The sequence below is a fragment of the Oryzias latipes genome, chromosome 22, assembly GCF_053564925.1.
Source record: "Oryzias latipes strain Hd-rR chromosome 22, Olatipes_Hd-rR_3.1".
Taxonomy (NCBI): domain Eukaryota; kingdom Metazoa; phylum Chordata; class Actinopteri; order Beloniformes; family Adrianichthyidae; genus Oryzias; species Oryzias latipes.
In genome coordinates, this window is record NC_136258.1 from 18,085,475 (window position 1) to 18,108,920 (window position 23,446).

At 40.4% G+C, this 23,446-nt stretch overlaps 2 protein-coding genes across 2 annotated transcripts; one reads left to right on the forward strand and one right to left on the reverse strand.

Annotated features, from left to right (window-relative positions):
• Positions 1 to 434: 434 nt before the first annotated feature.
• On the reverse strand, positions 435 to 2,488 carry LOC105356928 (cytochrome c oxidase subunit 8A, mitochondrial). The gene is made up of 3 exons (XM_078940287.1): positions 2,391 to 2,488; positions 1,339 to 1,581; positions 435 to 702 (listed from the first exon to the last, which is right to left on the reverse strand). The coding sequence occupies exons 2-3, from the start codon at positions 1,453 to 1,455 to the stop codon at positions 595 to 597; spliced, it is 225 nt and encodes a 74-aa protein (XP_078796413.1). The 5' UTR covers positions 1,456 to 1,581; positions 2,391 to 2,488; the 3' UTR covers positions 435 to 594.
• Positions 2,468 to 23,435, forward strand: btbd7 (BTB (POZ) domain containing 7). The gene is made up of 11 exons (XM_004082558.5): positions 2,468 to 3,041; positions 8,950 to 9,171; positions 10,850 to 12,001; positions 16,709 to 16,917; positions 17,352 to 17,427; positions 17,838 to 17,998; positions 18,116 to 18,259; positions 18,573 to 18,762; positions 19,623 to 19,801; positions 19,920 to 20,324; positions 20,438 to 23,435. Exons 2-11 carry the CDS (start codon positions 9,090 to 9,092, stop codon positions 21,203 to 21,205), a joined length of 3,366 nt encoding a protein of 1,121 aa, XP_004082606.1. The 5' UTR covers positions 2,468 to 3,041; positions 8,950 to 9,089; the 3' UTR covers positions 21,206 to 23,435.
• The last annotated feature ends 11 nt before the right edge of the window (positions 23,436 to 23,446 follow it).

Below are 23,446 nucleotides of genomic sequence, written 5' to 3' on the forward strand. Positions count from 1 at the left end.
CTTGCAAGTGTTTTTATACTTTCCTAAGGTGAGCCCCATAATAAATACCTTAATTTAGTTTTTCTATAAATCAGCCTTGATTCATAACCTATTGTTCCATTATCAGTCCCCATGAGCAATTTAAAAAAAACGTCATTAGTAATGTGGGCACCATAAAACATGGGATACAAAATGCAGCAACAAAAATATTCTAAAAATCAAGAATATTTCTCATTTCACCCAACCCAGTTCTTGAAATATTTATGTTTGCATAGGTTTTTGGGATGTTTTTTTTAGATCAACACATTTTTTTTCATAGTGGTTTCATTTTAACCCAACCCAGAAAAGAGTATGTTCCTTTTCAACTCTCAAGTTAAAAGCAACCCAACTTGGAGGTTTTCGTGTGTTGTACAAGGGATTTATTGATGTGTATTTGTAGCTGCAAAAAAAAAAACTAAAAATACATTTTTCTTTATTTAAAACAGTACATTATTGACCAGGTATTGCAAAGAATATGTATCAAACGCTCCGTCATCTTTTAGTTCCAAAGTGGCATCTTGTCTTAAAAGCTGCACAAACTTGGGGGTCATTCCAAATGCAGAGTTCTCTCAGCTGTCATGGATGTGGAGGTGTTCTCTGTCGGTACTCTGGAACGTGATGCATGATCCATCCAGCTGGGGCAAGGAGAGTCACAGCAAACACGCACAGGGCAAAGACAGATTGCTGTAGAAAAATTGCAAAAGAACAGGAGTCATCCTTTTTAAAAGTTTGCTTTCTGGAACACAGAAAAAAAGTAAACCAGAATAATTTACTTTGTTATGTCGTCCACATTTTTCACCCTATAAAAAAAGTTGAACATCTGCTTTCACTACACAGTGTTGAAAGCTTTTACATGTTTTTCTTGCCGCGGTCCATCAATGTGTCTCTTTCCACTCTGGGATTCCTAATTTCAGATGCCATTTGTAAAAAACCTTCTGATTGTCCCCGAGGACAGATCAGCAGATTTATAGCAGCATAAATGCCGGCTTGGTCTGTTGCAGTTTCATCATAGCATTCTTTTTCAGAGGCCAGATTCTGAAACTGACATATGTACACAGAATTAATAAAACATGTTCTCTACTTTGCTGGCCTTGAAGGAATGTACGCTTTGATTCCTCTGGTTACCTTCATCGAAGTGTAGCTTTAAAGATACAGACCTTTGAGGAAATAAATAATTGATAGTGATGTTTTATAGGATAAATTGATATGAATGTTGCAATTTTTAGATATTAGCTGCATTCAACCTCTTTGTAAGGTGTTATAATTATCACATTACAATGGTCAAATCTTCATCATGTTATCAAAACTAAGCAGTCCTACCATTGGTCCAATCTTATCTTTTGGTGGCTTGCTGTAGATTCTTGATGTGTGGGTTTGTTGAATGGCTTTTATCAGCAGCAGTCCAGTCAGTGATGGTCTCTTGAAGGTAGAGATCATCCTCCTTGCTTCAAGTCAAACACTTAGTGTTCAGCTAAAGAGGATGTTCCTCCACACAGCTTCAGAGATCCAAGCAGATGACATCTACTTTAAATACTTCCCATCATGCTTCCTGGGAGGAGTTGCCTTCAAGTGATAAACATACTTAAGTAAACACAGTGAGTTGTCTTTGGGATAGAGCCATTGTCACTGTCCAGTTAAGGATTAAAGTTAAATGAATTTGGAGAATTATATAAACCAAGGACTGTTATAAGCCTGAAGCTCAGTTTTGTTTACATATGTAGTATACAGTATAAAAGGAAGGGGAGAATATAATCATCTGGTCATTAAACAAAAGCTTCAGGAAGCATCATAAAACTGAATTTATCAAAAAAAAACATCTAATGAAGGACACACAAGACAATAAACTTATGTACAGTAAAGTATTCCAATAAGATTTTCTAAATAGTCTTTGTATCTTGGAAAACAATAACAATAAAAAGAAAACAGAAAATGAACGGTCCTAACTATAAAACATTGTCATAAATGGTTTAGCTTGTTCTGAAGTGGAAAATATTATTCAAAAATTTATAGTTATTAATCATGAATTTAATATGAAATTTATTAAATAGATGTGAGATATGAAGACATATAATATTAAAATTAAAGCTACTTGATTGGCTATAGCAACTTATTGCTCCTAATTGTGCACTTTTAAAGAAATTCTTTTACAGGACAAATAATTTGTGGTAACTGACTGTTTTTTGTGAGGCAACCTATTTGAGGTTTTAGATTATAACATTTGTAACATTTCCGTTTTTCTGTATGTTTTGATAATATTATTTCTAAGCCTTTCCAACAACAGACACCAATTTTATGTATCCAGACGCCCTCATCAGGATACTAAAGGAACTTGATCCAACCAAAGGTAAACCTCAGGGTAGAAAACCACTCACATCGCCGTCAATTGTTCACTAGGGGGCGCTTGATCATTGCAGAGTCTTCCAGGTATAAAAAGGCCTCTTCGACCGTCAGCGTACGTCTGACTTTTCAAGCCACCGGAAGTTACAGTAGGACTGTTATTCCGGTTTCACAATTGAAGCAGAAAACTATAGAAAAAACAAAATTGTTAGATGGGATTTTTTTCCTTTATTTTACGGTAGGAAAGAGTTTACATTCATTTTGCTTTGAATCAGCATATGAGGTAAAGAGAAGATATTGTTAAAAGAAAACATTTGTTAAGAACATAAAATCGTTTTATTTTGAAATTTGTAACAGGAAACTCAAGTAGCGTTTCTGCTATTCTCGAATTAGTAGCTTTGGGATAGGCCATAATAATCATCCAACAAGGCGTTGAGCCACTATGGGGGAAATACCTAACTGAACCGAGAATAAACCCACATTCGGTTTGCTTTTTGGGAAGAAAAAAACCACCAGAATAACACCGGAAACTCATTTCAAGTGGAAATGATTACATATTGTGGCTTTAATGCGGACGTTGACGTCGAAGCGTGCGTAATGAGCAGAGTTGGGAAAAGAAGGTGTTGAGCTGCATTTTTTTTTCTCTTTTTCTGCCTGAGACAAGTTGGATGGAAGAACTAAATAAGGTATGGAGACTAACAATCCATTTAAAGCGCGTCAATTTTTTGGTGAACGTATTGCAGTGCCCTCTTTGCAACAGTTGCTTTGGATCCTGATCGAATTAAAACGCTGTTTCCGAAGGGTAAAGTCAAAGCGACACGGAATCGGATAGCTAACCCTAGCCTCTGAGGATATGCTACTAATTGCAGGGTAGCGCTGTCCATGACTTTGCTATTCGTCTCTCCGGTTTAGAGAGTAATATATAGTCTTATCAGATGCAGAAAATGTTACTCTGGTGTTTTGTCTTTCATAAACACTTTTTTTTAGCACGGTTTCGGTTTATCAGCGACATCCCACCGGTAGCCCGGAAAGCAACAATAGCTCAGTGAGAAGCTAACGAAGCCCCTGCAAATGATCGATTTCCTTCTACATGTTTCAGGGGAAGCGATGCCTATTTATTTTCCCTTTCGATTGAAGTGAATTTCATAAAGTCACAAATGAATGTGAAATTTTACTTAACAGATTGACCTACATGTTGCTGTTTGGGGGATTATTGTCCCTAAAGTTGTTGGTCTGTTGACGGATTCTTTGTCATCTCAATGTTTGAATAGCCTTTAATTAAAATAAAGGAAATAATCCGTTTTTTGTTTCGTTTTTTTATTCTCAGCGTGTTTTTTGTGTGTGTGTGGTAAACCATTTTTAATAGAATTTTTAAATGGCATCCTGTTAATGCTTTATGTATAAATTATTCCTCCGCTTTTGTTTTTTATTGCAATTTTTTTCCCAGCATGCAACATTATCTATTTATAAAGATTTATAATTGTTAAGGGATTATTTGCAGCACATAAAAAATGTTGGGCTTTCTAAAACTGAGTGATCTGTCAGATGTCAACAAAGTTGTCACCAAAATTCTTTGTTATCTGATAAAAGTATGAACTGTAGCCTCATATGTGTCTTTCATTAGTTTGTGTATTTATATATTTGCTTCAGGGACAGATAATGACATGTAATTACTTCATTGCATGCTCTGAAGTCCAATCCTATCATGACAGGCAGAGAACTTGTAAAAACCTGCTGCATAGTTAGCCGGACTTTGGCCTGAATGTTGTTTACACTGACCAACATGGGTAGAAACCATTGAACACTGATAGCAATCTTAAAATAAGCCTTCTTTGTTCTTTTGAGTGACCGTTCACTCTCTGTGGATCAACTGCTGGGCTGTTTGGAACAGTCAGTTTTCCTGTTTGGCAGAAAACAACTGCACTCCACAGTAGTTGAACATTTACTTCATCCAAAGTCCTTTCTACTGTAAAGTCTCAAACAAGACAAAAGGTGAACGTTTTTGAATGAAAATGGCATTTCTACTGTATGGTTTGTGCAACGTGTAATCAGCTGACATCGTAGTTGGTGAAATGTCAAGTACACAGCACCAGAATTTATATTGTTAGTTGACACTGGCTAATCCAGAGGGCGCTGACCATGAATCATCATTGTGGAGATTTTTGTTTCCTCTGTTTTTTTTTCTGTCTCCTCTTTGTTTAGTCTATTTTCTTGCTGTTCCGGTTGCTTTAATTTCATGTGGCCCTTTCTGTCAGACACTGATGCTCTGATGTGATACTGACATGCCTGTTTATAAAACAAAACAAAAAATCCACTGCCAGTATGAGCAATCTGACCCTGAATTTTGTGCTTTCAGTCATCATCTTTTCAGATTAAGCCATTTATTCCCTTTTTGTTTTCCATGCAACAGTGGGTTTGTCAAACAGAAATATCTGCACAAGATCCATCAATAACCTGGAGGTCACTCCTTGTGAGATCTTGGTGGTTTCTGCACACTGCTGTATTCCCCTTTATGAGCCTTTTAGAAAACCTCTGATTATATCAAATATCGCCGGAGTGAAACAGTCTATAATTACAGCTTATTTCTGTACGGCTTTGCAAAATGCATAAACTTGCCAGCTCTCCTCACGTGTCATGTAACAGTTTTAGTAGCAACCCAACTGTTAAATCCTTTGGCTGAGGTCATATATTTCTCTGTTTATTCTCCCGTTTCGTAAAAACGTTTGTTCCTTCTTGTTTTCTAGGATCAGAGTGGCCAGATAGACAAGCAAGGGGGGGGTGAGGAAAAATCCCTAGTAACATTTTTCGTTTGCAATCATTAACCTAAAGTGCTTTTTATGTGAAGGTTTAAAAAAAAGTCAAAGTGGAGTGTAATGTCTGCTTGCAGACAGGAAGGTGTTATAGGGGAAGCTTTTCAGTGTCTCTGCAGCTTAATGGTGACACTGACTTAGTGTTTGCTTTTCCTCAGGAAAATTGTGTCTGCGCCATTGAGCCTAATAAAGTCACCCATTAAAACCCAGGCTTAACTTCATTTAGAGCTCCCAGTCAAGCAGTGTAGTGCAATATTGTTGTGCGTTTGTTATTGAAATTAAGATAGAAAACATATGTAAAGAAAAATTAAGCTTAAAATTGCATTTCTGAGTTTTTCTTTATTCAAATTGTTGAGAATCGGGAGTGGACAATTAAATATCATTTGCAAAAGCAACAATCGGCAGGCCATAAGCTCCATCCTGATGCATCCACTTGTAGACGACTAGATCCATGTAACGGTACATCTTCGTTTTCCTCATCCGAGCTGGTGTCTGGCACAAAAATGTACGGCTGGATAACTCCAGTGTTGCCATTTTTGTTACACCAGCAATGGTAGGTCGGGGGTGTGAGAGGGCTGTAAGCTGGCAAGAGAGACTGTAAAATGGTGGATGATGGGAAGTGGGGAAAACTTGCTCCATGCTAATAGTCCTTCCCATGACTCCCGGACGAATTTCTTGAAGATAGATCAGAAGATGATCGAAGTGGGACTTTAAATGTTTCATAATTCATTTAAATCTTGATTAAACAGTATTTTGTTTCCTTCAATTATCAGAGCATGAGATTTGTTTTATTTAAGGTGGTATAAGGCGTTTCCGAAACAATGGGGACATCCAGATGGAACTTTGCTCCACATTGGAGGAGGCTTGCCTGCTGACATTTTCTATTTCTTTAGTAATGATGGAAAAAATCGTCATAAATGATGTATAAAGGACCCTGTAAGTCATCTGAATTATACATTATCCTTATTGCTGTGCCAAGACGTTTCTGTTTGGTAATGCACATTGATAGGTGATGCTCAGCTTTGTAAACATTTAGAAGTGACTTGTATTTTTCCTTTTAGAATGAGATAAAAGGATTGGAACGACTGAAAAAGCTGTTTTAAAACGGTGTGTAGCTTTGTTAGACCTGAAGGATAGGTGGGGGCAGGGAGTGTCTCCTGTCACCTTTCATTAGGGACGCTTGCACCAGCCCGGCCGGTGTCTGCCTTCCCCCCGTATGTGGCGTTGCCCTCCTCCCCCTCAGTGTGAGCTGGTCGGAGCAGCTCGCCGTCAGTGTCTAAACCGCACAAAATGTTTTAATGTTTGGTTATCGACAGGACACCCCCCCCCCGCCACACACACACACACACATTTTTTTAATTAGACACTATGTGTCAAGTCTCAATTTTAGAAATCTGCATTGCAACCGAAATTAAATTTACGGTAGTTGTTTATTTTGCTATCCTGCTGCTGTTTTCCTGGTAGGACCCCTACTTTTACATTTAATAATGGCTAAACAAGATATATATATATATTTAGGGCTTCCCCTTTCCTACCTATTCAGATTCAGTTTCTAATTCCCTGTGAAGATTATAGAAGCCATTTAGCGCAGTCAGAAGAATTGAACATTACCCACAGTTTTTATTGGGAGTTCTATTTGAGACGGCTCTGTGACTTTTATTTATTTATTTTTTAACTCAGACTGTGGCTTTGCATCAACCCTTGGGAGAACTGCTGCACAGGGGCAGACTGTGATTTATTAGCATGGCAGACAAGAAAAAACTAGCAGGCTGAGATAAAACAGATCTCCCATCACACTTTAGTTCTCTTTCTACTCAGAAAAAACTGCCTTTAAACACATAAGACTTTGTTTTTGTTCACTTCAATAACTAAATGTCCACATTTGTATTATAGTACTATGATTTAGAGGTAAAAATACCTTTACTTTGAAAAGTAATTGGTAATCTTTTTCACAAAAAGTCTAGTAAGGTCTCTGCTACTATCATGGCAACCTTAAACACTTATTACCAAATAATAACAATATTTCTTACAAAAATATTGATTTATTTTACATTATTTGTTTTGCATCTACAATATTTGATTTTTACGGTTGAAAAGTCATTTTTTTAATTCCGATTTGAGTCTCATGACATGTTTATGTTTAAATGTTGGGTGGAATTTTGTTTGGAATGGATTTGTGCCCAAATGTAGACGGCAAAAAGCATTTGTAGTCCTTGTGCAGCTTTTTTTGACAGAAAAGGTCCGATGCATCACCATATTCTCACACTGGTTGGCTGTTTTAAAAGTCTCAACTGGTAATGAAGTTGTGAGTCGATGCGAGTTTCATTTAAAAATAATCTTCCTTCAAATCAACACTGTCAATTTTCTGATTTTATTTTTTTAAATATTTTTTTATGAAATTACGCAAAATTATTATAGAAACTGACTAAATAATTCTCTTGGGTGTTAAAATTTGGTTCAGAATAAAAAATAATTCTTTTGAAACAGCATAGTATAGAAGAAATTCAGCCAGTGCTCAAAAAGAACTGGATACTGCCAGCCTGTAAGTGAACCGGCAGCTCACCTTGTTACGGACAAATGCAGTAGAAATAGAAAAGGCTGCTTTCCACAGACGTGAGAAGTATACCCACTGACTCATGTTTACAGATGGACCCTCAAATTCTTATATTGTAAAAGCCTTCCTGTTTAAAATGTATTCACAATATGTATATATATATATATATATTCATTCCATCAACCAGATCTGGGTGTCACTGCCAAAACAACTAGGTCAATTAGATTTTATCTTCTGTGTTTATGATGTGAAGTTTTTTACTAAATATTAATAATTTTTGAAAACACAATAACGTAATTATCCACAGCCAATTATATTATATTAGAAACGACTGTTTTCCTATAAATAGAAAGATGTGGAAAGCTCATAAGTAACATTTAAGGAATTTTATCATAAAACTTAAAAGAAACCTTTTTAGTTCTGGAGAAAAAAAACTCCTTCGAAGACACTCGTCAAACCTGAGACATCTGGAGCAGTTTGCTCATGAGGAGTGGACCAAAATACCTGTGGACAGGTGCAGAAGGCTCATTGACAAATATAGAAACCTTTTTTATTGCAGTGATTGCCTCAAAAGGTTGTGCAACAAAATATTAAGTTATGGCTACCATGATTTTTGTCCAGCCCTATTTCATTAGTTTGTTTTTTAAATAATTCTGTTAATCAACAACTCAAAAGTAATGGCTGATTTTGATTATTTAATTTTCAATTAATTTTAATCTATTGTTACTTTTGAAAGTTTCAAGTCATTTCAGTGAACATTGTGGACTTTCTTTCTTTAACTGAGGGGTACCAACAATTTTGTCCACCACTGTATGCCTAATCTGAAATGGATAGCATGGAAAAGCACTGAGTGGGAAGCAGTAGTTGACTCTAATCACTATTGAAGATTCTACATAAAATCCTGAACTCTCATTGTTCTTGGTAATATTTCATAAAGTTAAAGCCTTTAAATTTACTTTAGTGTTGATACAGATATGATTCATCGCTGCACTGAACATCAGTGTTGCCCAAAGGCTGTGATAGATGGTAAAAGAGGTTTTTCTGTTTGGCACTCCGGATATTAGTGCCTCAGGCCATTCATTGTCTTTTTACAGAGTCTACTGTTATGGTCCAAGCTCATCAAAGTGTAATCCCTGTTTGATGTCAAGTCAGCAACATTTCAAATCCAATCACTTTGTTAGGGTTTAACCATCTTCCTTTTCTTTGTGCTTCAATCTTCTCCTCCTTAAGGCATGGCAGCCCAGGGCTCTGAGGATTCTGCAGGGGATCTGCGCCTGACCCATAGCTGAGGACTGAAAGGAACACGTGGTCTGAGCAGAATGACTCAGCAAGAGGGGGGACCCCCAAATAGGAAGTGAAGAGACGTTAGGATGGGTGCCAATGGATCCAGCTATCCGCACTCATGCTCCCCACGCATTGGGGGAAATGCGCAGGCACAACAGACTTTTATAGGTACGTTCATTTAAAGCTGGTTACACAGACATGTCTTAACTTGAATTAAAGTTAAGTTGCTTTTTAAGTAATTCTACGTCCACACCAGGCATGTGTTGCACGTTCAAGGACATGCTGAACTCAGATTCACTACCAAATACAAGTCCCTGATTGGTCAAGTGATTTTGGACATGAAGCCTGAAAACAGACTTAAAAAGTCTTGTAGCAACCCAGGAATGTGATAGTTTTGAACACGGAAGCCTAAGACGTCCATAAACAGGCATTTACATAGACTTTTAAATGGTAGTGGTAGCTTGAACACACGATGCTGAGGCCGGTGTGAACGTAGTATAACAGTTATCTAGCGTCTCTGTGTTTGATGATCAAATACATACACGCTCTGTAAAAATTCAACTTTACATTGACTCCTACCACTGCATACTAAGAGCGTAATTGATGGACAAGCTCCCATTTTACACCAACCTATTTCCATGCCAGCTAAAAGCCCAGGAGCTGAGTGATTCTATACGTGTGAGCTCTTAAACTATCCAATTGACTTCTAAAACTGACACAGATGCATTAAAAGGTGCTCCTGTGTGCTTTATCACGGTGACAGAGAAACTAGGTCTCCAATTTATCTTTATTGCCACTTTATTATAGATATAAGATTTCTTTAAGATTGATTTTGGTTTGCACCCATTCATTATGTCGCTTGCTTGTTTTGAAGTTGGGGAACATCTACAGTCTTCAGACTTTTTTTTTCCAACACATTATTCCAGCTGCACAACTAATATTTGTCCCTGATAGCTAAAAATCTGCAGAAATGATTCAAGGGTAATTTTAAGGGACTTCTCTTTTTCCCCCTCAAACTGTTTTGGTTATATCTAAAAGGATCTGTGTCTAAGACCTTTGTGGACTTCAAAGGGTTGGTATTGTTGTAGGAGCCAAGTTATCTAAGGATCTCCTGAGATCTCTTTGGTTTCCTCTGAGCTGTGGAGCTGGCTTGGTCCAGGGATGATTCACAGAGTTAGAATGATTACAATTTAGGTCACACTGATGGATGCTGAAAGAAACTCTGGCAGAAGGAGTTTCCCTGCGGGAACTTGATCTGTTGTGCAAGCTCTGCGTTGCAAGCCAAACCCGGCTGCCATTTAGTCTAATTGATGGGACTTAAGCGTAGACGGATTGCACTTGTAAAGTGAAGCAAAGTTATAATTGGTTTTTGACTTATTAAAAAACATAAAGGGGGTTACATCAAAGAAAATAGGGCAAATTGTTTTTCCGTAAAACTAGATCCAGGTGTTTTAGTTTTAATTTCAGCTTAAGCGTTTTTACTTGTTCTGACAAAGATCGACGCATCTTCAGCTAAAAACAGAAAAATATTGTCTATTTGAAGTTTATGTGGAGACAAAAAATTACCCTTAAATATGTGCATGTCTCATTTGACAGCAATTTTTAAAACATTTCTATGAAAATGATCGGAATATTTGTTCTGTCATTTTTTATTACCTGCAGTGTTGTGAAATGCTTATTAACTGAGCCTTTATTCAATTTGAAGATTGGCTGATTCAGAAGAATAACACCCCCATTGTCTGAAAATTTAGAAATATTTGTTAAGAATTCCATATCATAACTAGCATATCATAATTAGGTGAACCCATGATTTATGAACTTTTTTATTATTTTGTTTCCCTTCTAGGGACTTCCTCCTACTCTCATCATGTATATGGCTGGGAGACAAAGCTGTATAGCCTTGAGCATGGCCACGAACGGCCTGCAGACAGGAAGAAGAAGAGTCTTGGTCTGGCAACTCTTAAAAGAAGGTTCATCAAGAGGAGGAAGTCCAGCCGCTCAGCTGATCATGCTCGACAAATGCGGGAGCTTTTGTCTGGCTGGGACGTCCGCGACACCAACGCCTTGGTGGAAGAGTATGAGGGAACGGCGGCCCTCAAGGAGTTGAGCTTCCAGGCAAGCCTGGCTCGTGCTGATGCTCCCAGCCTGCAGCGTGATCTGGCCGCCCTTTACCAGCACAAATACTGCACTGATGTAGACCTTATCTTCCAAGGAACATGTTTCCCTGCTCACCGGGCGATCCTGGCTGCCCGCTGCCCGTTTTTCAAGACCTTGCTGTCGTCCTCCCCAGGTTATGGAGCGGAAGTCCTCATGGATGTTGACACAGCTGGGATAGATGTGCCCATGTTTTCTGCCCTGCTCCAGTATTTGTACACTGGGGAGTTCGGTGTGGGCGGATCGGAGGATACTAGACTCCAGAACGTGGATGTACTTGTTCAATTAAGCGAAGAATTTGGTACACCTAACTCATTGGAGGCAGATATGAAAGGCTTGTTTGACTACATGTGCTACTATGATGCTCTGCTGAGCTTCTCCTCAGACTCAGAGATGATTGAAAGCTGTAATGAAAGAGGCGCTGTAGCTTCAGCCCCAGCAGGGGGCTCGGGAGTTGCCGCTGGCCCGGGGGTCCCAGGGACCCCAGAAGAAGATCTCAGGGCACACAAAGCTATCCTCTCCGCACGGTCCCCTTTCTTTAGAAATCTTTTGCAGAGACGCATTCGTACAGGAGAGGAAATGACAGAGCGCACCCTGCAGACTCCGACTCGAATCGTGCTGGATGAGTCCATCATTCCACGGAAGTACGTGCAGGTCATTCTCCACTGCATGTACACAGATGTGGTGGAGCTGGGGCTGGTGTTACGCGGCAGCCCTTCAGCCGGTAGCCTGGGCGAGGTGCAAGCCCTCGTTTCAGGGGGCCGTGGAGCCAGCACACGTACGGAGGAGGCTATGGAGCTATATCACATTGCCCTGTTTTTGGAATTCAGCATGTTGGCTCAAGGTAAGTTACAAAAATGCAAAAGAACAAAATCCCTTTTAATGAAGGCTTTTTTTTTCTCCTCACAGATGTAAATGTATATCAGAATAAATTAAATAGTTGGTTGAATATTCAGATTTTCCTTTTTGTTTAATTTACCAGCTCTTTTTTTGAGAATATTGTTCCATGCTTACATCAGGATTGTGGTTTCATTCCTTGAAAATTCCTTCCTTCCTGCTCTCTGAGTGCACTAGTTTCAATCCTGCCAAGGTCTCAACCACAAATTGCTTAAGACCTTCAACACAGATTGTTATAATGTAGCAAAACAGCCTTGATCATGAATGTCAAAGCCAAAAAGCTTGTCCAGTCTATCAAAACTAAAGCAGCTGCTTTTAACGACTCAATACAGTGAGCCTAACTTTCCTTTTTCTTTTCATGTGAATTTGGGTAATTTCGGGTTAAGTTTCCCTGTCATCTTTTTCTTTGTGTGTGTTTGTAGAATGTCTCATGCTCAGATAGTGTGTTTGTGGATCTGACTCCAGTTTAAAACACTGCTGACGTGCAGAGATGAAAGCCCTGTGGCTGGCAGAAGCACATGGGTAGAAGGCGCTCTGTGTGTCTGAGCAGACAACTTTCCGTCAACATCTTATCTCTCATCTGTTTTTCTGTGAATATACTTGACTTGCAAAGTCTTGAAATTTGACCAGTGTTACCTGAAAGTTCAACGACTTGAGTTTGGGTTTTTTTTTTGTCACCTGGATGTACTTTAAAGAGACGATCCAGAACATCCAGCCTGTGTTCTGTGTCAGCACATTTATCCATGAGGCTAAATTCAACACCCATGTGTTTTTTTATCACAGCCCCGTGTTGGAATGTCCTCTGTTCTCATACAATTTTATTTTGAAATATCAATTATGGCGTATTGGAAATCGGAAGTGGGACTTTAAAAGGAAGGACTTCTTCTGTAGCTGTTGTAGTGACGTCACTTATAGACAATCCATGTATTGCTTCTTGTGAGCAAAGTGATTAGACGCCACGTGTTTCATTCACACCTGCAGCGTCTCTGGGGTGTCACTGCAGCCACAAAAAAAAAAAAAAAAACCTCACCAATCAGGCAAATGCTTCATTGACATACGCCATCACCTCCTCTGGGCTCCCATCCCCCCTCCCCACTCCAGGGTATTTTTATCCCCTCATCTCTCGTCTGCTTCCGTTTAGCACAGATCAAATCAGTTCCCATGAAGCCACAGTGGGGAAACGTCGTGTTTAACTGGTGCCATTTCCCCTTTCACCCAGTCATCTTTAGGTTCTTCCTTTCGTTTTCTTTTTCCAAAAACATCCTTCGACATATACTTTGTGTTCCAATCGATAGTTATCTTGATTATTGCTGTAGTCAATCGTAACCAGTCAAAGCTCAGTGACTGGCAGTTCTTGAATGCGACAGAGAAGCACTGGTTGGTTCAGAGAAGACCCTTTAATCTGTCACGCTCTTCTCCCTCGTGTGCTCATTTACTGCTTTCCTTTGACTGTTTAAAAATTCTGCCTCTCCAGGCTTTTAATATGGCTTAGTAGTTCTGAAGACAGGCATCCCTTTATAACCCCATCTCACTCAAATGATTGCCAGAATTAAAAGCCTTATTAATTTTTGTCAGTGAGCTGAAGGGCTTGTGGAGTTTTAGTGTAGTGCCATGTTTTGTTTTTTTCTCCCACTAAGATTTATCATTAGAGCACATTTAATGTTTTTGAGGCACTGGGTATTTGTCCACCAAATAAAATAAAAAAACAGTAAGTCTTAATACCTGTTTTTCCCCCTCTGGGTTTGTTTAGAGCCCACTTCCTACTGTTTTTGTTTGGATTCTCAGTGGACTGAAAATCCAACGACTGTAGAGTTCCGCCCATGGAGGGGTGTTAGATGAAATGCTGATTCTAATCTCCACCTCATAATAAAAAGTGCTGCGTTTTAAAAGCCCGGCTGTCGCTTTTAATTCTGCTCGGCTAACACACACCAGAGCTTTTTGCTTTGCTGCGATCCCAAACAGGGAATTGCTTATTTTTGTGTGTGTGTGCTAAAGGTGGTGGTGGTGGGGGTCACTGCTGCTCCAATTACACAAAAGGGGCAAAGATGTAAAGGTAAATGCTTGGAGTTAAAGAATCTTGAAAATGAAAGCAAAGATGGAGCGGAGAAATGGATGTTCTTTGTCTGTGGCAGATTTTAAATGTACCTGTCTCAATTATTGAATGAATATGAGGACTGGATTGAGTGACCCCTCCTCCCTCTTGTATTCCGTTGGAAGTACACACTAGTTCCATGCTACCTTTTTTTTAACATGTTCTTGCTAATCCTTTTTGTTCTGTAGTGCAAGTTATAAACTAACCAATCCGATGCTTCAATAAAAGTATGTGGTCTCACTTTAAACAATCAAAACATCTGATTGGCAGGTTTCGTGTAGCTCACTTTCAGGTGGTAGGGGTGTGGCCTTCCTACAAGCTCACTCCTGATTGGTGAGTTGGTTAGTGGTTGTCATATTAGGGTCAACTCAGACCGACTTGAAGCAATCACTGCTTACTGACAATTTCTGGTATCGCGAAAAAATAGCAGCTGAATTAACTTTGTTTGGAGCTGGAAATAAGCCATTTTCTATGGGTGATGTCACACTTACTCAGTTCAGTTCTAATATACACTCAATGGTCTTAATATAGGATATTATCATAAGGTAAATAGCTGTCTCTTTCTACCCTGTACGCCTACATTAAATGTTGAAGATCCTGTCCTTATCCCCGGAGAGGCACAGAACCCTCAATTTATAAGCATTTGTTTAGTTTTGTTTGATCAGGCAAGTTTTTCTTTGCACATTTTCAAGGTGGTTTGTAGCTAAAAAGTCTTAGATTTTAAGATAACATTTTCCCAAAGAAGCAATGCTACTGCCTGAACTCATGGACAGGTCAGTCTGGCCTCAAGGTTATATTTCAGCTCTGTGATGTTCTGGTTAGACATCATTAGCCCTGGGTTTTCCTTTTTGTACTGTCTGTCAAAGAACTTCACAGTCACTTTACATCTTCGCTGTTTGGAACTGGAATTGATTTACCTGACTAAACCTGTCATGTTCTAATCTGGAGTGACACCAAAGAGTTTACATCTCTATAAATGGATCTCTTTTAAATTTAGTGTGAATTTGAGTGCTGGTGTTGACTGGGCTGGCTAAGCAGAATGCTACTTCGAATGGCTTGAGCAGCATGTACATAATTTCCAAAGCCTTCTGTGGCTTTTAATGCATTTTTTGATTTATGCATACGTGTGCGTTCACATTAGTGTGTGTGTGTGTACGTGTGTGTGTGCTGCTACGCTCACACAACACACTTCCTCCGGCTGCTGTGTTTACTTAACACGGTAAAGGGAAGGCAGCTTGAGACCGCAACACATCAAGGTATCAAAGGCATTTCTGTGGGTTGGTGAGTTGCAGAGTAAAGCAACTGCCTGCTGTTCTGGTATGTGCTCTGGTTTACAAAGCTCAGCATGGAGGATGTGGGGGCTACTAGAGGAAGACTCCCTGGGACAGTAAAAGAATCCAAACTGCTGATGCCGTAGCAGTGGTACAAAAATTAAAAACAGCGCATATTTTCAAAACGGTCAGGATTAAATATTTCTCTTTTGTGTTTTGTTTTGGTTTTCCAGCAATGAAAAATAACACAACCAGACTTAAAGGTTTAAAGAGCAAATTAAAGGAGGCTGTTGTAACACAATTAGGTGTTAATGCATGCCTTTTAGTACCTAACAAGTTTTAACACTGGTAGATAAACATCAACCAGTCAAAAACCTTTTCCTTGTTTCAAAAACGTGTTCAAATATGTTTTTTTTAAACACATTCCAACTAATATGGTTTACATCTATTCTGATAACATCTGTTGAGGTTTTCTGATTTCAACCACTACATACTCAACAAAGAGCTGAAAGGCGTAACTCACTTGGTGGTCTGTCAGTACAAGTAAAATAAAACCTAACAACTGAATATTTTCTTATACGGTCTAAATATTGCACCTCTGGCTGCATTTTCCAAGTCATAAACGGTATAATAAATAGTAGTAGAATTTTAGTAAATATAGTGTTTTAAAATTGCATCCTAAGTGTTTACCTTAAAAAAAGTATATTTTTGCCTATATTTTAGAGTTATATTTTGTGTTTAAGAAGGCCACATTTGTTAGTGTTTGCTATCTGCTGTATTTTTTCTTTTTGTTTATTGCTTTGAGAGAGGGAAAAAGTGTACCTATGGCTTTATTGATTAAGTAAAAAGGGGCAGAAATAATGTTTTCTTCTTTCTGTTCCCCTTTCATTGTCACAAAAAAACCTACTCAACTCTTTGTTTTTTCCTATTAAGCAAACTCATGCAGTTGGTCATCTCTGTTTACAGTGAAGACTAGGAAATGTACAGAATTTTAAAAGATGCTTTTTTGCACAAAAGCAGATTTTTTTTTCTTTTTTTTTACTATATCCTAAAAGAGACTGAGATTAATGGGTGATATTTTGGGTAAACATCCCTTTTCCTGCACAAATGTAGATCATAGTGGAAGATTTAGACTCTCCAAACAAACGTAAACATTCATTTCTGCCCGTGTCAGTAAAGTCACTGGATAATAGCAGATAAAAACAGAACACATGCTGTCATGTTTTGAAGAGCCTAAACCAGATTTCTGATTGGATGATGGAGTAACTCGAGTTATATTCATTTTTCCCAGGTTGTGAAGACATCATTGTGGAAAGTTTGTCCTTGGAGACTTTGGTACCCATCCTGAAGTGGAGCTCCCAGCCCTATGGTTCCAAGTGGATCCACAGGCAGGCCATGCACTTCCTGTGCGAGGAGTTCAGTCAGGTTGTCAGCTCTGATGTTCTTTATGAGCTTGGCAAAGAACACCTTCTGAGCGCAATTCAGTCTGACTACCTACAGGTATGAGAAACAGTCTCATCCAGGCACCCGACTTTTTCATTTGGGGAGAAAGTCTTCTATAAAACAAATGTCCACTCCATAGATGAGTGTCCGGATTAAATATAAAGTTATGGGTTTAAAGGGATTTCTCTCCAGAGGCCTAATCAAAGCTGATGTGTGTATGTATGTGTGTGTGTAATCTGGAGCCGAGTCGAGCAATAGAACAGATGGTTGAGGTGAAGTGTTGTAATCCATCTCTGCATGCAAAGTAACCAGGCCTGAGTTTTGCAGGGGCACACCCCAAACATGCTCCATATTGACCTTATCTTCTTTTAACAGCATCCTCTGTCTGTTTTCAACATTCTCTACTTGTGTCCTGATGTCCAGTTTTCTTTTCTCCTTGTCCTATTTCTCTCTTGATTTTTTTTTTGTCTGCACTTTGCTCTCATTTGCAGGCGAGTGAACAAGATATTCTCAAGTATGTTGTTAAGTGGGGGGAGCAGCAGCTTATTAAGAGGATGGCAGACAGGGGTAAGATTATACACTATAATTACCCTCTCAGCAACTCCTCTCACCACCCTGAGAAAATTACCAGACCACCCCTCTGTCCCCTAAATATCAATTTAAAATATATATATGTATATAAATAAATAAACCTAACAATAGCAAAAAAAAAAGTTGTCACATTTATTGGGGTTTGACCGGTTCTTTGACTTGTGCTCAAAAAAGAAGTATTATGTCATTCTAGCAAAGTGGGCCAAAAGAAACCTTTTAAGGAGCCCAGAAACCTGAACCACAAGTTGCATTGTCTGAACCACAGACAATGCTAAATGAATGTGGTACAAAGCAAATAGAAACTGCTATAAGGTTACATCCTTCACGCTCTCCTATAAAATCATGGTTTCATTCACTATTAACCTTTTTTTATTTATTTAACCCAGAGCCAAACCTGTTGAGCGGCACAGCCCATAGCGTCAACAAGCGAGGAGTGAAAAGAAGAGACCTGGATGTGGAGGAGCTGAAGGAGATCCTGTCCCCCCTCTTGCCTTTCATCCGAACTGAGCACATCCTGCCTCCCAACAGTGACGTCCTCGCAGATGCGGTCAGCAGTCCTTTTGTCTGCCTTTTCTCTCCTTCTGTATTTTTAAGAGTGGGTAATAGGGGGCACCGTGACCTTCATTGGCGGAGCATTGATCCTTGATGCTTACACTTTTCACAGCTCAAGAGGGGTTTAATAAGCACCCCACCTCTAGACATGCTGCCCACAGCTGAGGGAGGGAAAGCCAATGCCTGGTTAAGGCAAAAGAACGCCGGCATCTATGTGCGTCCTCGCCTCTTCTCTCCATACGTGGAAGAAGCCAAGGTGAGGCCCGTTCACTTCAGAGAGACATGATGAAGTCTGCAAGTGTCTGCTCCTATGAATGCAGACCATTTTTATTGAGCGTTACATCTGTCTTCTTGACAGAAATTATTTTATGTTCATTTGCAGATTGTCACGGTAACATGTAGACCTCACCTTGGGCATGAATATTAATCAACATGCCCATAGGGCTGGGGAGTTTTTATTAAATTAAGTGTCAGTCAAGTGGAACAAATTTGTAAAGTGTACTCTATGTCCTTGAGTCGCTCATAGGTTGTTTGATTTCATTTCTTTGTCTTTTTTCACCCGTCTTCAGTCGGTGCTCGATGAAATGATGGTGGAGCAGACTGACCTGGTGCGTTTGCGACTCGTGCGCATGTCTAATGTCCCAGACACGCTGTACATGGTCAACAATGCTGTGCCTCAGTGCTGTCACATGATCAACCACCAGCAAATGGCAGGCAACTCAAGCACAGCCCCATCCGTTGTGGCTAATGAAATTCCAGGTAGGGGATTGTCTTCCGAGGTTATTTTGGAAAATTGTTTGCAAAGGCAAAAACTGTTCTTAGCCCTGTAACTTTGGAACTGTCGCAGGCGAAAGAAAATAAGAGACGATCTTTAAACTGTTGTAATAACTCTTTGACTGTTTAAGCAACTAACTTTATTCTGACTACTCTGGAATGCTGAGAAAAGCAGCTTTTGGGTGATATTAATTACTTTAAAGTGTTACTTCTCAGCGCCAAGCTGCTTTGCTCAGCTTTTGGAAGCCGTTGGAATCGCATTATTGTGTAACCCCAGTGGTCTCCAACCCGCGGGCCGTGGACCGGTACCATTCTGTGGGACAGTTGGTACGGGGGCCACTGAGAGAAAAAAACACGATCTAAATTTTTTCTGTTTTATTTTAAACCCGATTATTATTATTATTAAACTACTAAATTCTCCACCAGATGCAACTCATTCTTGACGGATGTCAAGTCGCTCGGTCACGTGTTGAAAATACATCGGCTACCTTCTTGAAGCGACTGCGTCCATTACTAAATCGAAACCCCCAAGCTAAGAAATTTAACCAAAAATTAACGTTTGTGGAAAAAAAATTTTTTGCAGAAGAGTCAGTGAGGAAACGGAAGAAGAGCCTTTGACTTTAGAGAAAAAGAAAGCTACATTTAACAGACAAAAACCAGGAGTCTTTACTCCAAACATGGATTTATTGTGACAGTTGCTCCCACATACCATTATAATAACATATGATATTCAGCCAGCAGCTGTCTAATGTTATCAAGATGCTGCAAATTAAGTTTCTCAAATCACGTTTATGATTATTTTTAGAAAATAACACTTTTAGTGACCTTTTTCCTGTTTGTTGTAGTGCCACCTCTGTCTGTCGTAAAGGATATGATCCGTAGGCTGCATGAACTGCGTCACACTGAGCAGGTCCAGAGGGCTTACGCCCTGAACTGTGGTGAAGGAGCCACAGTCAGCTATGAGCTTCAACTGCGGGTGCTGAGAGAGTTTGGTTTGGCAGATGGAGCCACCGAGCTGCTGCAGGTAAAGAAAGATGAGACTTCTGAGGCTGAGTCACTACCAGACGAACATGTGAAAAGACGCTGACTTAAAAGGCATTTGTCCTTATAATTGTGGCATACTTTTTTTCTTTTGTGTTTAGAACCCATATAAGTTCTTCCCGGACGAACGGTTTGGAGACGAGAGTCCAATTCTGGCCCTGCGCCAGGTGGGTCGTTGTCGTGTAAACAGCAGTCCGGCCATGGATAGCATGTTCACAGACATGGAAGGCGTAGCAGGCTTTCACCCTCCCCTGCCTCCCCCACCTCCTCCTTACCACCCTCCAACCACACCCAGTCACCCCCATCTCAAGAGTGCTTGGCGCCCCCGTGTTCCCTTGCCAACCCCCACCCGCTCCTTCTCCTATCCCTGCAACCGCACTCTGATCCAGCGCCATGCGGCCAGCAAGCATGGCAGCTCGGAGTACTCCTCTGTGCCCAGGCCCCAGCCCCCAGACTGCACCAACCCACAGGCTATGGGTCGAACTTTGCTTTCAGACCAGCAGCCGGTAAGTATGTGTGTGACAGAGACTTCCTCCTCTGTGCTGCTTTATCTAGCTTGTGGTGATAAGCTCTGTGACGGTCAGCCGGGTTATATCTTATCATTTGTTTTCTATTCCAGATGAGCTTGGAGCCCGTCATGAGGGAGTTCATGCCTGACATCGCACTAGGCGTCTCAGTTATGACCCTGAGAGAGCAGCACATGGCAGAAATGGACAGAGAAGGCCCTCACAGCCCCATAGGCTCCAAAGGCCACCTACTGCCCCATGGGCCATGCCCATCTGCCCACCTCGCTCACAATCACGGCCCTGGGCATGGCCACTCCTGCAAGAGACACGCCCCCGAACCCAAGCTGGAGGCTCAAGCAGAGTTTCCTGATCTGTATGACTTCTCTTGTCGACCTGCAACCCCGACCTCCTCTCACCCCCTGCCCTCTTACGCAGGACCAGACCTGTACAGCCACAGCTGCAACCCATCCACGTCTTATCACCCCAATTATGTTTCTGACCCTCAGTCCGGGGGCCACATGCAGGGGCGAACAGCACAAGACCCACTACGACTGGATGTCCTCAGTATTAAATCTCAGAGGCATGATGGAGTCCTGGCCAGCCCTTCTGGGGCCCATCCTCACATGGGACATCTCCCAAAGGGACGATCAAACGAGACAGACTTGACTCATGGATTAGGCCATTTGCGATCGCCCAGTGGGAACATGGATAACTACGAAGAGAGGCACATAGGACATAGAGATGTTCCAGAAGACATGGTTTTAGGTGGAGGCCCAGAACCCCTTCAGCAAGCTCACAGAAACAGCGTCACTGAAGACTTTGTCAGAGACCGCAGATCCCCCAGCAAACCCGACTACCCTTATAAGAAATCAGCACTTTAACCCCGGTTAAGTACCAAGAGGTTGAGTTCAGAAACGGCAAAAAGGGATGAATGGCTATCCATCACTGTGGAAAGCAAAGCACTAAACGTGTGACTGCATGCTTGTATGTGTTTGAGAGGAAAAGGGGGTAAGAGATGGTTGCTATTTATAGAATCTGTCCTTTTGTCCTACCTCTATCACAATGTGCTATCCATCACACAGTCAGACAATAGAACAAGTAAGAGATGTCATTAGAAAGTCTGCTGGGTCCTGATGCTGTAGAGGAATGCTGGGGTTGTCTGGTAACTTTAAATATTAAGGAAGACTCTGGTCACAAAATTAACGAAGCTCAGTGACGAAGTGATGAAAGACTCTCCATGACCCTGACTGATACTAGCAGCAATCGGAGAAGAAAATTGGTCTTCAAAAGGGAGCAATGGGACACAGTCTGCAGCAAAGTATTGTTCTAAATTATGTGTAAATACATCCGGCTGTATTCTATTGCTCCTGTTGCATCCATTTCCATTTTTTCCTATCGCATTTTTCTTAACACGCTACCTGACTGGTTACTTCCTCATGTCCCAGAATCCTTCCTGAGGACGAAAAGGTCAGACTGCGACACAAACCAGCAGCTGGCTCATGAAGAGGGTCGTCGGAGCTCGTTATTCTCCGGAAACAGTTAGATAATTGCATCAGGCATTAATTATCACAGCGTCTGTGTTTGTGTGTGCGTGTGGTTGTTTTTAGCAGAGTTTAGTGTGGTCAGGAGGATCACGGGGAGGGACTTTATCGCTGTGATACATCAGAAAACCGTTAGCGTGGCGTGATGACTGATGTTCAGCAACGGCACGGATTGCTGTTGACTGGTCGATCTGGCAGCTGGAGCGAGTGCGTGCGCATGTCTGTGTGCGAGGTGGAAACACGCAGGTGTTCAGACAATCTCAGTACTGTATGCTCTCATCTTCGGTCAGGTCTGTTGGTACATATCAGTCTGTGGTCAATAGCCAGTCCTTAGCACAAAGTGCAGTGGTCGTCATGTGAAGAGCTCCCTTTTGTTAGTTTAGCATCAGTTGTTCTAATCTAAAGCCTTAACAAGAGTATATTTTTTTCTTTTGGTTACCTTCAATAAGTTAAATACATTTCATTGTGTCACAAACCCCCTTTAGCCTGTTGGATTGTCTTGATTTTTTTTTTTTTTTTTTTTGTTTTACCACGGCCTCTGCTTTGTTCTTTGCCATCTTTCGGGAGGCGGAGGACGTGTGCAAACAGTGCTAATGCCGTTAAAGCAAACTGCTGACAACTGTAGCTCTACGTCTCTTTAAATCACCTGATCCAGGTGGCCATTGATGTAAAAACTCGCATTGCACTGCAGGAAACAACTGTATTAACAGAAGGGAAGAACAAGAAACGGAATAAAAGGAAAAAGTCGGTGAAGGCTTGCTCATCTCTTAAAATGAAAATTGTATATAATGACTTAAGCTCCACATGGTTTATTGAATTTTTAATGGTTTCTAAAACATTTTTAGTGGTCGTCGAAGGTCTGTGTTTTTACTGTAGTGGACAACACTGTGTTTGTGTCTTTGTCGAGAAGTCTCACTAGGAATGTGTGGTATAGAACAGATTGTGTATCCGAAATCCATTTCGTTTGAATTTGTCATGCATCGAGAGCAGCTTGTTCCGTAATAGGTGACTTGGATGTCCAAACATTTCCTCCATACCTTTTCTAACTTTACAGAAATATGCAGAAGATTTAAATATAGTAGCAGAACAATATTTTTTCCATCTAAGTTGCTTAATTAGGGGGGGAAAAAATGCAACATACCAGATTCCTTTTACTATTTTTTTTTTTTGCCAGGAAAGTGTCCCATTAAGTCTTTGTTCTGCTTTTTGCTGTAGGAGTCAGTGCCTTCCCCTGCCTGCGGCTGGGCTTTATTGGAGAAATGACTTTGATGTCTATGCAAGCTCTTTTACCAGCTTACTAGCCTGCATCAAGTAGTTCTTTGAAATCTCATGTAGCTTTTTTTTTGTGTACAGTGTTATCTAGCACCTTTTTAAGACTGAAACATCTAAAATGTGTGATTGCTTGTGTTTATTTGTAACAGGTACCTTGTACTTGTAACATAGAAATCATGTTTGTAGATATTAAGTTGCATTTAGTTTCACTGAATCTATTTTTCTACTGTCGCCTCAAAAGGTGCATAACAGTGGTCAACTTTGGCATCCTCAAAATAAACCGTTTGATATTATGAAATGAGTTTTGCC

Bases quoted from the DNA above. Each gene is read 5' to 3' on its own strand.
- LOC105356928 (XM_078940287.1), bottom strand. From the start codon at position 1,455: ATGATCTCTACCTTCAAGAGACCATCACTGACTGGACTGCTGCTGATA. The intron at 703-1,338 runs GTAGGACTGCTT...ATTTTTCTACAG, and splicing joins AAGATAAGATTGGACCAATG to CAATCTGTCTTTGCCCTGTG.
- btbd7 (XM_004082558.5), top strand. From the start codon at position 9,090: ATGGGTGCCAATGGATCCAGCTATCCGCACTCATGCTCCCCACGCATT. The intron at 17,428-17,837 runs GTAAGATTATAC...TATTTAACCCAG, and splicing joins TAAGAGGATGGCAGACAGGG to AGCCAAACCTGTTGAGCGGC. The intron at 19,802-19,919 runs GTAAAGAAAGAT...TTTTGTGTTTAG, and splicing joins GAGCCACCGAGCTGCTGCAG to AACCCATATAAGTTCTTCCC.